The sequence below is a fragment of the Kogia breviceps genome, chromosome 1, assembly GCF_026419965.1.
Source record: "Kogia breviceps isolate mKogBre1 chromosome 1, mKogBre1 haplotype 1, whole genome shotgun sequence".
In the NCBI taxonomy this organism is placed as follows: Eukaryota; Metazoa; Chordata; class Mammalia; order Artiodactyla; family Physeteridae; genus Kogia; species Kogia breviceps.
Window position 1 is genome coordinate 169,367,840 of NC_081310.1, and position 13,597 is coordinate 169,381,436.

At 50.8% G+C, this 13,597-nt stretch overlaps 1 protein-coding gene across 1 annotated transcript; it reads left to right on the top strand.

Annotated features, from left to right (window-relative positions):
• The first annotated feature begins 5,752 nt into the window (after positions 1–5,752).
• On the top strand, positions 5,753–7,126 carry CITED4 (Cbp/p300 interacting transactivator with Glu/Asp rich carboxy-terminal domain 4). Its single transcript, XM_059042594.2, has one exon. The coding sequence runs from the start codon at positions 6,028–6,030 to the stop codon at positions 6,583–6,585; it is 558 nt and encodes a 185-aa protein (XP_058898577.1). The 5' UTR covers positions 5,753–6,027; the 3' UTR covers positions 6,586–7,126.
• The last annotated feature ends 6,471 nt before the right edge of the window (positions 7,127–13,597 follow it).

Here is a 13,597-nt window from a genome sequence, read left to right on the forward strand (position 1 = left end):
TGAGCATCTGCAGATTTTGGTATTCACGGGGGTCCTGGAACCAATCCCCACGTGGATATGAAGGGATGACTATATCACATTTTTAAATGAAATATAACATCAGGCACTCTTCTAGGTGCTGGGGATAAATCAATAAACGAGACAGACAAAATCCCTGCCTGTGTAGAGCTGACATTCTAGTGGTGAGAAGATAAACAATTAAATGTAATAAATAAGAGTATTCTTTAATGTGTTAGAAGATGATAACTGCTTAGAAAAAATTAAAACTAGAGCAAAATCAGGCCCATTTGGTAGATGGACAAGGAACTGGTTGCTGTAATAATGTGTTATCTATTTGCCATGTAACAAATTACCACAGAATTTAGGAGCTTAAAACCACAGATATGTATTACCTCAGTTTTTGTGGGTCAGGAATGCACAACTGGCTTATCTAGGTTGCAAACAAGATGTCAGTTGAGGCTGTGGACATCCAAAAGCTGACTGGGGCTGGGGGGATCCACTTCTGAGATAAATCACACATATGGCTGTTGGCAAAAGGCCTTAGTTCCTCACTAGCTGTTGGCAGGAATCCTCAGCTCCTTGCCATGTGGGCCTCTACACTAGGGCTGCTTGAGTGTCTTCATGGCTTGTCAACTAACTTTCCCAGAACAAATGATTCAAGAGTGAGAGCAAGGAGAAACCCACAATATCTTCTATGACCTAGTCTTGAAAATGACACTGGTCACTTCTGCTATATATTCTATTTGTTAGAAGTGAGTCACTATGTCCATCCCACATTTAAGGAGAGGGGAATTTGAGGCGGTCTCTTAAATAATTTGTGGAAATTTTTGGAAACCACTACAATTAAATGGAGTAGTCAAGAGAAAGGTAATATTTGAGCAAAGACTCAAAGGAGGTGAGGGAATTAGACATGCAGATATGGGGTGAGGGAGCAGATTGTTCTGGCAGAGGGAAGACCTGGAGCTGTCGCGGCAGGAGCTTACCTGGCATGCTGGTAAAGAAGAAGGAGAGAGTGACACTAGGAGGAAACTAGTGGCACTGCCACACTTCTTTCCTCCATTACTAGCTGTGTGACCTTGGGCAAGTCACTTCTCTGTGAAATGGGAATGATAGTAACTACTCACAGGTTGATTATGAGGTTTAAATAAAATGCTACATGTAGGGACTTCCCTGGCAGTGCAGTGGATAAGACTCTGCACTCCCAATACAGGGGGCCTGGCTTCCATCCCTGGCCAGGGAACTAGATCCCTCATGTATGACGCAACTAAGGAGCCTTGGAGCCGCAGGAACCCTGGAGCCACAACTAAGAAGCCCTGGAGCCACAACAAAGGAGCCCATCTGCCACAACTAAGACCCGGCACAACCAAATAAATAAATATTTTTTTAAAAAATACTACACGTAAGGCATCCAGCTCATGTCTGGTACATAGTAAACACTCAATAAATATTAGCTAATACTACTCTTGTTATGATCTCGTGCAGTAGCCTCATTCTCATCAGCTGAGCATCTAGTACAGGTGCAAGTCACCATCTAGAGGCTCTTGGAGGACATGGCCCTTAGGGCATCTGTAGAAATATCTCCCCTGCTCTAAAACCTTGAGGAAAAGCTGCAGAAGAGATGAACTTTGCCTGCCGGTCAAAGCCTGGAGCTCAGGTCTCAGAGCAGCCTCCAGGGTTAAATGCCAAGTCTGCCAAGCTGCTCAGCGGGGTTTGGGACCCTGTTCAGCCAGGGACTGGGGAGCCAACTCCGAGATTCTAGAGCGAGGTCTTCCCTAGGTACCACTCCTGAGCCCTCCAGTCTCAGGCAATCTTTGCCTCGGGTGCTAGAAATGGGGCTGTCCGCAAGAGTAAAACCCGAAAGTTCTTGCCAACCAGAACCTGGGGTCTTTGAAACAAGTTGAAGCCACTTGGGGTGGATCTTTCTACAACTCCTCAAGAAGAAGGACTGGACACAAGGAAGAAGAGGGCAGAATTGCATTCTCACTTGGTGACACAAGATGGTCCCTAGGAGCTACTAGTTCCTTCTACTGGTGACCACTGACCAGTGCCCAAGTGGGTCAAGGATTAATGTGGCCCTGTCAACTCATGCCAGGTAGACTCAAGGGCTTTTCCCCCTGATCCCCACCATGGGCTCATGAAGACATGGCTTGGAGTGAAAGCAGCTTGGATCAGTGGGGACTGCCCCGCTCCAGGACTACAAATGTCCCTTCCAGCCCTTGCTCCACCACACACACCTTGTGACCTTGGCCAACTTCCTGAGTTATTTTCTGTGCTTTAGTTTTCTTCTTTGTCATAAAAGATAATAACTTTCACTCTGCCTAATCTATTCATCCAATGAATTATTAAGTCCCTCCTATGTGCCAAGCACCATTCTAATGCCTTAGAAATACAGTGCAGAACAAGAGATGCAAAGCCTCTGCTCTCAGGGAGAGGGAGAGAGTCTTTGAAATAATGCCAAGTGGTGGTAGGTGCTGAAAAGAAAAGCAGAACAGGGTGAGGAAATAGAGTGGAATAGAGGTGGTCAGGGAAGGTCTCTCTTCTGAGAGATGAATGTGCCTGGGCGATCCAAGCAGAGCAAGGAAGCAATTCATGGAAATGCTAGAAAGAAACCAGGTTCAACCAGTGCAATGCTTTCACAGCATAAAGTAGATCACATCACTCCCCTGCCAAAGTCCTTACAGGGCCTAACAGGGCCCTTTGCCCTCTTTGACCTCCCCCACCCCAAGCTTCCTCTGCTCCAGCCACCCTCCCTCCTGGCTGTGGCTCACACCTGCCTCCAGGATTTACCCTAATTCACGGGTTCAGAATCACCTGCAGGGCAGATTAAAATGCAGGTGACTGGGACCCAGCCATTTCTGATTCAGGTCTGGGGTGGGGCCCCAGATGTGCATTTCTAACAAGGTCCCTGGCCGATGCCTCAGTCCCTGGTACTACAGCTTTAGCAGTACACTCCAGTTGTCCTCTCTGCTGGGACTAGTTTGCCCCAGACACCGTGTGGCTACTGCCCTCTCCTCCTCCAAGTCTTTGCTCAAAACTTATGGTCTCAATGAGGCCCACCATGACCATTCTGTGCAGTACTGCACACTTCCCCCTGTACCCCCAATCTCTTCCCTAACCTGTTTTTCCTTTTTTCCATAGCGTCTACCACTTTCTAACATGTGAATAACTGTTTTACTTAGTTTGCTGTTAACTATATGTCCCCAAGTACCCAAGAGTGGTTCTAACCCAGACTCCATGGACCCCTGAGGACCCCCTGGATCCTCCAGGGATCAGCTAACTGCCAAATTTCTATGCAATAGTTTGTGACCATGATGTCTGTAGTGCTAACCTAAAACAGTAAAACAGCCAGTCATTTTACCAGCAAAACAGGTTTATTCAGGAGTAGCAAAGAATTGTAACTTGGGACATACAACTATGGTGAACCACACGCAAGTCGCAATGGAGAGGAAACTCTTTTATAGAGGAGGAGGGAAGTTGGAAGTGCTGTTATAAACAAAAAATCCATTGGAGGAAACTAGGAGTTTGAAGTATAGTGACTTTTCATTGGCTGACTTGTGACAGTCTCTCATTGGCTGAGCTGTTACCAGACAAGAAGAAAAATCTTTCTTCCTCTACTGGAAAGTAGTGTCACTTCCTGCTGGAGATGCAAGGTAGGTCTCTTCCTGTTAGGATCTGTATTGATGCGCCAGTGGCACCTTTGTGAGAGCTGCCCCTTCTGGGCTGCCAACTCCATTTCAGTGAGGTTTCCCATTATTAATTTTCAGTCAGGAGCTTTCATTAGATTCTCAAAGACTTACTTGATCCCCAAAGCTTGAAAACCATTTGTAGATCAATATCTGGCATAGAATATGTGCTCAGTAATACTTGTTGACTAAATTACAGACCTTTTAAAACATTATTCACACACACACACACACACACACACACACACACACACACACACACACTTTTTTTTGAAAAAGGAAAACTGTTCAGTGTCACATTGGCTCCCAAATGTTGGTGTCCTTAGACAACTATGTCAGAATGACAGGGTTGCTTTTTAAAAATACAAATTTATGATTCAAAATACTCTCAGAGAGTCTGAGTCAGGGGTTTGGGTGGGGCCAGAAATTCAGTATTGTTCAAAGCCTCCTGCTTCCCTCCCACCTCCACCCCTCCAGGTGAGTCTGAGGTGCAGCCAGGTTTAGGAATTTCTGTGTGAAATCTTTATTGGAGAGGGACTCAGCAGACTCAGTTCCCATGTGCAGCTTTTACACTTTGCAAAAAATGTGATCACACCCATGGTCACTTGTGACCTTCTCACAAGCTCTCAGATGACCCGGCAGGGACTACAATCTCCCTTTCACTGAGTAGAAAGCTGAGGCCCTGGGGAACCAAGTGACATCACCTCGTGACACCCAACGGTCATACTGCCTGTGGGTGGTAGAGATACAGTTGGAACTTGGGCCTCTGGACTCTCACTCTAGGGTTCTCCCCTCTGCACAAACTGGATAAACCCAGGTTCCAGGAAATCCCAAGGACACTACCAGGGGAGGAGAGCCAGAGAAGGGAGGGGCAGAGTGGCAAATGTGGAGGGCCCAGTTCAGGAAGTTGTCTCCTGGCCACCAGGAAAGACTCCAGCTGCTCTAAGGACACAGGCATTCACATACTAACTCTGCTTGTGTATGACCCCAAGACACTCACTTTCCCTTTATGTGCCTCAGTCTCCTTATCTGCAAAATGGTGCTGATAATCCATGCCCTGCCTCCAGTAAGATTCTTGTAGAATATATAGCACTATAACACCCAAGTTATAACTATTCTTATCAAGGGAAGCTGCAACATTCCCCCCCCCCCCCCCCCGCTCAGAAGATCTCTAGGGACAGAACTAAACCCAGCCTTTCATTCATCTGAGGTACATTTTTGAGCACCTACCATGCACCAGGCATTGTGCACACATCACCTCATTTAACCCTCACCACAAGCCAGTGGGATTGGTGCTGTCGTTGTCCCATTTTACAGATGAAAAAACTGACACTCAGGGGAATGAGTTGCAATTCATTCCATCATCTGTTCATTCATCCAACTTCTACTGAAAACCTGCTCTGGGCCAGGCTCTGAGCTACGTGCTGAGGACATGAAGATGAACAAGTCCTTCAGGAAACAAGCCCATAAATTACTTTAATTAACAACTCAGTACATGCTTCCACAGACAAGTGAGTGGGAGCCGGAGGAGGAGCAACTGGCTCTCCTGGGATTATGAGGACGGCCAGCTGATCTTCCGCGGACCCCGCACCACCAAGGTGCCTGTGCCCTGTGTAGAGGTAGCAATCAAAAGGCTTGGGTTCGAGTCTCGCTTCTGTCAAGGCTTTACTGTGTATTCCCAGGAAACCCCTTCTGCCGCTGAGCCTTGCCAGTTTTCGTAATCTGGAAAATTAAGAGGTTAAGAGGTTGGTTTTGTGATCCTGCAGTTCTGGGGGCCTAAACCTCTGGCCCTCCTTCTCCACCTTCTGGTCCGTGCAAGCTTGGCCCCAGCCAGCCCCGAGACTAAGCGTAGGGCAGCCAAGACCAGACCATTTGAAAAGTGCCAAACACCCCGCTCCCAGACAGAACTCAAAGCCGGAGGCGCGGCCTGAGGCCAAAAGGGCGGAGCTCTGACAGGGGCGGGGCTGAGGCCTCCTGGAGGTGCGGCGCGGCCCGCCCAGGAGTGTCTCATCCAGCCAATGAGCGCCCGGGACCGGGACAGCCCCGCCTCTGGGTATAAGAGGGCGCCGAGTCCGGAGGCACGACGCAGAGGTCTAGCAGCCCGACTGTGTAGGTGTGCAGGGTCCTTTCAGCCCTGAGCTGGGGTGCACAAGAGCTCTGAGTTCGGTGTGTCCTGGGCTGCGCAGGAGCACGGGTCGGGTTCGGTTTTCCTTTGCCCGGCTGAGGTGCGGAGAAGGCAAGGGGCTCGGATCCCTCGCTGCAGAGGAACAGCTTGCCGGGACCCGGGGACGCCCGCGCTGACCATCGGCCCGCTGCCGCCGCTGCCGGCAGTCGTCCCGCCGTCATGGCCGACCACCTGATGCTCGCCGAGGGCTACAGCCTGGTGCCGAGGCCGCCGACTGCCGCGCCCGCCCATGGCCCTCACGCGCTTCGGACGCTGCAGCCCTACTCGGGCCCGGGCCTGGACAGCGGGTTGCGGCCGCGGGGGGCTCCGCTGGGCCCGCCGCCGCCTCCACCGGGGGCCCTGGCGTACGGGGCCTTCGGGCCGCCGCCTGCCTTCCAGCCCTTTCCGGCCGTGCCACCGCCGGCCGCTGGCAGCGCGCACCTGCAGCCCGTGGCGACGCTGTACCCGGGCCGCGCCACCGCGCCCCCCGGCGCCCCGGGAGGACCTCCGGGCCCGCAGCCGGTGCCAGGCGCCCCGGCCCCGCCACTGCCGCCGCCCGTGCACGCCCTGGGAGGCATGGACGCCGAACTCATCGACGAGGAGGCGCTGACGTCGCTGGAGCTCGAGCTCGGGCTGCACCGCGTGCGCGATCTGCCCGAGCTCTTCCTGGGCCAGAGCGAGTTCGACTGCTTCTCGGACTTGGGGTCGGCGCAGCCCGCCGGCTCGGTGAGCTGCTGAGCGAGGCCGGGCGCCTTCCTGCGTGCCCGAGAGAAGGAGGCTGGCCTGCCCGCCGGACTCCGCACCCAGCGTCTGGACCCCGCACGCACCCTCCGTGAGGGTGGAGGCAGCAGTCAGTGCACCGAGCCGACGCCGGGCTGGGACGCCTGGCCTCATTCCAGGCCCTGCCTCCTGCAGAATGACAGTTTGGGTTCATCTGAGCCCCGGAGCCTCAGCGGTAAAGTGAAGGGGAGTGGACGCCCCCTTCCGGACTCCCAGTTCTTAGATTCTGTGTCCTCTCCTCTCGGACCCTCCCCCGCCCCAACCCCCAATCTGAGCCATCCCAGGCCTTTGCCTGATTCCCCCTTTCCTCGTGCAAACCACTGTGGTCACTGGGTGCCTGGAGCCGCCCACCCGCCAGGCCCCCACCCAGCTGCCTGGGCCCTGAGGTCTCTGGGCCTCCCGCCCTGGGGAGGGGTGGAATGTACAGCCCTTGCCCCTGCGGAGTGGAGGAATACCCCATCTGACCTCCAGCACCACAATAAAACTGGGTCACTTTCCAGTCTGGTGTTTTCATTTCCTTATAACTCCAACTATATTTGGCTTCTAGAGTCTGAGGCTGTTGGAGGCCCTGGGTGGGATGGAGGACACAGCCCCTGGCAGTGGTCAGGAGAGGAAACTGACAGTTTCTTTCGAAAATATCTGTGAGTTGTGCAATTGTTATGTCATAATCTGGAAGGCAGAGGCTGCCGCCACCGGGTGGCAAGGTAACCCAAAGGCACCAAAGACGGACTTCCTGGCTCCTGGGAGGGGTGGGGGGAGCTTGGGGGTGCTGCCCTCACTGTTTGCTCAGCATGGAGGCTAGAGGGGAGCGGGGTGTACCTGAGGGTTCAGGTTCTGGCTTTGAACCAGAGCTCTCTCTCTTGTTCAAGACACCATCCACTGAGATTTCTGAAGCCATTTCCTCAGAGACAGATGGTCCCGGTCTTAGGTGGTTGTGAGGACCGCATGCAATGTGAGGCCTTTAGCACAGTGCAAGACACCTAGGCAGCCCTCAGTAAATGATAATGATGATTATTCTACAATAATAATCATGCCCTCAAGGAGTCACAGTCCAAGTGGGAGTAGGGGGTGACAGGCCTGGAAATCAACTCATCTTGGTACAAGTAAGAGCAGGATGAGGACTAGAAAATAGGTAGGATGGCCTAGTGGGCAAACCCAGAGGAGGAAGTGGTTTCAGCTGGTGCAAGGGGTCAGGTCAGTTCAGGTTTCAGGGAGGCAGTGGTATTTGATGTGGTGAGAAGAGCCTTGAATGATGAGTACGTCTTTAGGACCTGGAGAATATGGCATGCAAGTGGAGAGCCCACTCAAAGGCAGGGAGGCATACAAGTACAGGGCCTGTACGGGAAGGCATGGGGTCTCTAGAAAGGTCTATTGGCTTTATGGGGACTTTGGGAGGTAGGCACAGTCCCTGTTCTACAGACGAAGGATGTGGTGCTGTCCCAGACCTGGTAGCGTGAGCTCTTGGCCACCCTCTGCTATTGCCTCTCTCTGGAAAGATCCCTAGGTGCTTCAGGGGTGTGGAAGAAAGGCAGGAAGAGAGGAATGGAAAGCATGGAGGAGAGGCTGAGGACCAGGCCAAAATATGGCAGTGGGGCTGGAGAGGAGAGAATGAATTCCAGAGACTCTGTGGAGAGGAACCTGGAGCTGTGACCTTCTGTGCCCTGTGGTTGGCCTCACCCTCATGCCGAGCTAGCCTGTGAGCTCACCCAGAGCACACTGTCAGCACCAGCTCCCAAGCCACCAGGACAGGCATGGAGTGGGCAACAGAGGTGTTTGGCCAATGAATGAAGGTCTCCCCTAGGATACTGGAGATATCGTCAAACAGGTTGGGGAGGAAGGGCAGAGAGGCTTCTGAGCAAGAACTGACCTGAGCTCTGGGCTTAGAACAGCCAGTGTTTGCTCCACTTTGCCCAAGATCCCAGGCCAGAGATAAAAACCAGAGGGTTGGATTGGGATGGAGGGTCTGGCCCTGGTCTGGCCTCAGTTTCTCCACCAGTAAAATAGGGCTAATAACCCTGCCCTACTATTTCACAAGACAATAAGCCTCATAGTAAGTGGGGAGCAGATTCAGGGGTGGGATGATAAGCAGTAGGTAAGCTCTGAAGTGCTCTCCATATGGAAGGGGTTACGATGGAAACCCAACACCCGCCAACACCCACCTCTTCCTAGAATTAAAAAGGGTAGAAGAAGGAGTCCAGCTCCTGAGCTATTTCCCACCCACCATCCCTCCCAGAGGGGCTGCTGACTAGCTGGACAGCAAACAGACGGACAGAGGAAAAGGCAAGTCTGGGGCAGCCCACCATCTGGATCCGCAAATCCCTGACACTTTGCAGGATTTTGACCCTCCCAACTGGAGAGGAGGATGGAGAGTCCATCCTGCCAGGAGGCTTGTGGTCTGATAGCCTCGGGGTCCATTTCCAGAAGCAGCTCCTACTAGCTGCCTGACCTCAAGTAAGTCACTTACCTTTTGAGTCTTGTTCTCCAACCAGCTTCCTGTGGTTCTAATAGGTACTTTTTACCTCTTACTGAGGTTACCTCTTAAAATAACCCATTGACCTCCCCGTCACCCCATCCTGTGGTTTTCATTCTCCTACCTGGGCTGGGTCTTCGGGGTTGGGCGTCAGGCTCCCTCAGGGTTGGGAACTGAGTCATGGGACTGGCAAGACATTATTTCATCTTTGTTTTGTTTTGTTTTTTCCTTTTCATATAAAAGTTTCCCCAGGCTGGAGTTTGTTATTTTGAAATCATCTTTTGGTTGACTGGATTTTATTAGCAAGTAGTTTTTTCCAACGATGACTGCTCTCAAACTCATCTACAGAATGGAGATGCTAATAGTACCTCTCTCATAGAGCTGCAGTGGAGATTAAATTAGTTAATTCCCATAAAGTATTTAGAACAGTGTAGCTTGTAGTTTATCATCTCTGAGCCCTGGCTTTCTGGGGATACTTTATATTAGATTCTTTAGAAAGGCTGTGTTGTAACCAGCTAGGAAGAGGGGGTACTCCAACAGTAACACTGTTGCTGGTTGCCTGTGGCCAACTCTGAGATGATGTTTCAGCTGCAAGAATTTTATTAGGGAAGGAAGGGTCCAGAGCAGAAGCTAGCAAAGGAAGCTACGTGGCAGACCCAACAAGAGCCTTGGCCAACCCCACAGGGAGGTCTGGAGTTGGAAGGGTCTTTCAGAGTCCCCCCGACCATTATACTTTTTATTCCTGCCCCAGCAGTCAGCAGATACAGCTGCCCAGGGAAGTGGGGTGACGGTGGGCAGGGCAGCTCTCCCCTGCCGGAGCCATCCCTGGGGGAGTTGTGGGCGGGTGAGGAGGGGAAGACCGTCTGCCGGCAGCACTCCCAGCAGCCCAGGGAACAATTTAAGGGAAGCAGCGACTGGACAGCACATCACAGTGTCCACCGCAAGCACTGGAGCCGGAACTAGGGTGAGGCGAGTGTCATAAGAGTGCCTCTTGAACTTTGTCTCTGGCAGCTTCGTTTGCCTCTCCCTAGTCCCAGACCTGACTAGCACCGTCCCTATTAGCAGGAAAAAAAAATCTTTTTAAGGAATATCGACCTTATAGGGTTGATGTGCCAAGAGTCTGTATAAATACCTGGTACGTCGTCGATTCTCAATAGAGAGCTGCCATCATCGCATCATCATCATCATCACCATCACCATCATCATCGCCATCATTCCAGCTCAGCTAAGTGTTCAACAGTCATTTGTTGAGTAAATTAGATGAACAGTCTGAGCCTGGTCTTTTCCCAGGAAGCTTAGATTGTTTAGCTGACTACTATGTAATCCTCTTGAATTCCTTAATCCTTCCTTGCCTAACTCCACCCCGCTGTTACAAGTGCTGGGTCAGGATTACGGCTGACTGTGGGACTAAGTCAGACTTATTGAGTGCCTACTGTGTGCATGCATGAGGGGACCTAACAGCACACAGTAGGTGCTCTTTCTCTTCTAGCCCCTCCTTTAACTATCACCCAAGCCTGTATATAGCACCACTAGGTGGTTTTATTCCCATTCCAGAGGTCAGAAAATGGGCTCAGACAGTGCATTACTCCTCTAAGTCACATCCCAGTAAGTGATGGGGTGAGCATGCCCACTCCCATCTATCCAGGACCCTTTCCCTCCCCGGGCTGGGGCTGGCCAAGGACCTGAGCCTGAATGAAATAAGAGCAGAGTCCCAGACCTGGTGCTGCTACTTTGTGTCCATGCGATGCAGAAGTCACACTGAGCCTCTTTCAGCCTCGGTTTCTTGTTCTGTACAAGGGGGGGAATACACCCACCCTCCGAGACATGTGTGCAAGGATTCAAATGAGACTGGGTTTCTGAGAGCACATTGCAGACAGTGAAGCACTGCTGGGCTGGGGTGAGCTGGGGGTGAATAGCCATGACCTCTACCCTGCAGCTGGTCTGGAGACAGGAGACCTGCACACACTTTGCGACTTGAGATCTGGGCCAGCCTGGAGTGTGCAATGCAGAGACACATGCCGGGGCTTCTGGGCAAGTGCTGCCGAGCAACTTGGGATCTGGGAAGCCCTGAGAATTGGTGGTGATGAAAGGGTAAGGTGTGGGGCATCTTGGGGGGTGACATCCAGGTAAAGACCCAAGGCCCCATGTGTGCCCTGGCAGATGGAGGAAATAAAGGAAGCTACTCTCAGCTCAGTCTCCTCATTTGTCATCTGGAGACACCACAGGCTCCCTGTGAGAAAGAATGAAGATGATGTGAAGTGCCTGCCCCCATGAGTGGCTCAGATGGGAGCTGTTGCTGGGAAACATGACCACGGGGACAAGGACGAGAGAGCCTTGTTTCAGCCAGCCTCCAGCTACCTCCCCACCCTCCACTCCAGCCACCCAGGTTCCTGATACCTGATGCTACTTATGCCTCCATACCTCGGCCTACGCTGCTTCCTCAGCCATAAATGCCGTCCCCAGGGCCTTTTCCACCTGTGAAAGACCTATTTCATCACATAGAAGGATTGGTGGGGAGTCTTTCCCCCTAGACTGTAAGGGTCTGAGGAATCAGAACCTGATTCCCCTTCATCTCCACCTCCACCCCATGTGTGGGTCAGAGTGGGTATTAGGAAATGCTGGAGTGAAGCCCTGAGCTGGGACCTGGGCTGAAAGATGGCCCAGGGCTGGCATCTGAGTTAGCACTGTGAGTTCTGAGCTCTAGTCCCAGCTTAACCACGAACTTGTGACCCTGGGCATGTCATTTGAGCTCTCCAAGCTTTGTATGAGGAGGACTACATTCCTCATCCCTCTTGTCCCGCAGGTGCTGGGAGGCGGTGAGGCTGGCCTGAGGAAGGAGGGCAAGGAAGTGCAATGCTTCCCTAGCATCGTGGTGGGGCAGCAGGCTTGATGTGCACTCTCTCCTGCAGTCCTCACAACTCGGGGAGGTTGGTGTAGTTGTTGGCTTCATTTTATTCTGCTGGCCTCATTCTAGGCAGCCGAGGCTCAGAGAGGTTAAGCAACCTACTTAACAACACACAGGCAGTGCAATGGATGGACAGACACACGGTAAACCAGGCAGGGCTCTTGAGAAGACCCTCTTTTTTGTAGGATGGAAGGAGGTTGGATACCAATAAGCGTGCAGTCCAGATACCCCTAGGGAGCAGGATTGTGGCCAGGATGGGGCAGGGAGTCCTACACAGCTGATTAGAGGTTGGTCTCCAGAGGGACTCACTCCTTCACCTCTTCCTGGTGAGCAGCTCTGGCTGGAGGCTCTGCCATAAAATTGGCACATCCGGCAGCAAGACTCCCCCTGGGAACCTCAGCTTACACTGGCTGTGGAATCTCAGATTCTGAGCCAATCGCTGTTTGTTTGTTTTTAAAACAAACACCTTGTCTTTATTCAAAAATAATGTATGCTAGAGGCGAAATATTTTTAAACAATTTTGAAAATGTAAAGTGAAAAGTCAAAGACCTCCCCCAAGTTTCCCCCCCCGCACACACATCTAATGAGAACAATATGTTACGTGTTACATACATAATATACATCTCTCTTTCATGTGAATGGAATTATACTATTTTCTATCATTGGATATTTTTCACTTAATGTATTTTGGAAATCTTCCATGTCAGTAAATTCCTTTTAATGACTGCACTGTGCATAATCTATTTACCCAGTCCCCAGCTGATGGAGATTTATCTTGTTTCCAAATTTTCACTGTTACAGATAAGGCTACAAGGAGCATCCTTGTATATTTACCCTGGAACACTTATGGGAACATCTCTGTAGAGTGGATTCCTCGAAGGGAGATTACTGGATCGGAAGAGATGAGCAAATAAAATTGTGACAGCCACTGCCAAGTAGTTCCCGAAGTGGCTGTTCCCATTCACCTTCCCGCCAGCTCTGTGACTGTGCATATTGGCTCCTGCCCTTGACCACACTGGACATTAGCAATGTCTTAGTTTTTACCTTTCTAAAAGAAAAAAAAAAAACAAAAAAAAAAACAAGGGTATTTCATTTCTAGTTCCATGATTATCAAAGTATGGACAAGTTTGCCTGTTCCCCCCTATATGTGATTCAAAAGAAAATAATACTAAGCTGTAAAATTAGTATAAGGAATCCCCAAAAGTTCTTCAGTTTTTCGTAACTATTTTGAAACAGCAATGCTTCATCTCCTCCTTTTCCTCCTCCTTTCCTTCTTCAAGTCAAATTCTTTCAGATTTGCAGCTACTGCCCTAACCACATGAGCTGTCACATAACCACATAACCGCATGCTTGTTATGTAATCCAGTACTGACTCATAATATCTCACCTAACTCTCTCAGTGATCTGACTTAATCTATTACTCCAAGTCACGTAGAAGTGAGGAAGCTGAGGCTCGTAGAGGTCAAATGACTTGCCTACACCACACAGCTAGTCATTTATTGAGTTAAAGTATTTAATGTACTTAGGATGGTACACATAGTAAGAGATATTTAAGTGTTAGCTCAGTTTCTGTAACAAAGGGGAATTTTTTTTTA

Coding starts and splice junctions, on each gene's coding strand:
- CITED4 (XM_059042594.2), top strand. CDS start 6,028: ATGGCCGACCACCTGATGCTCGCCGAGGGCTACAGCCTGGTGCCGAGG.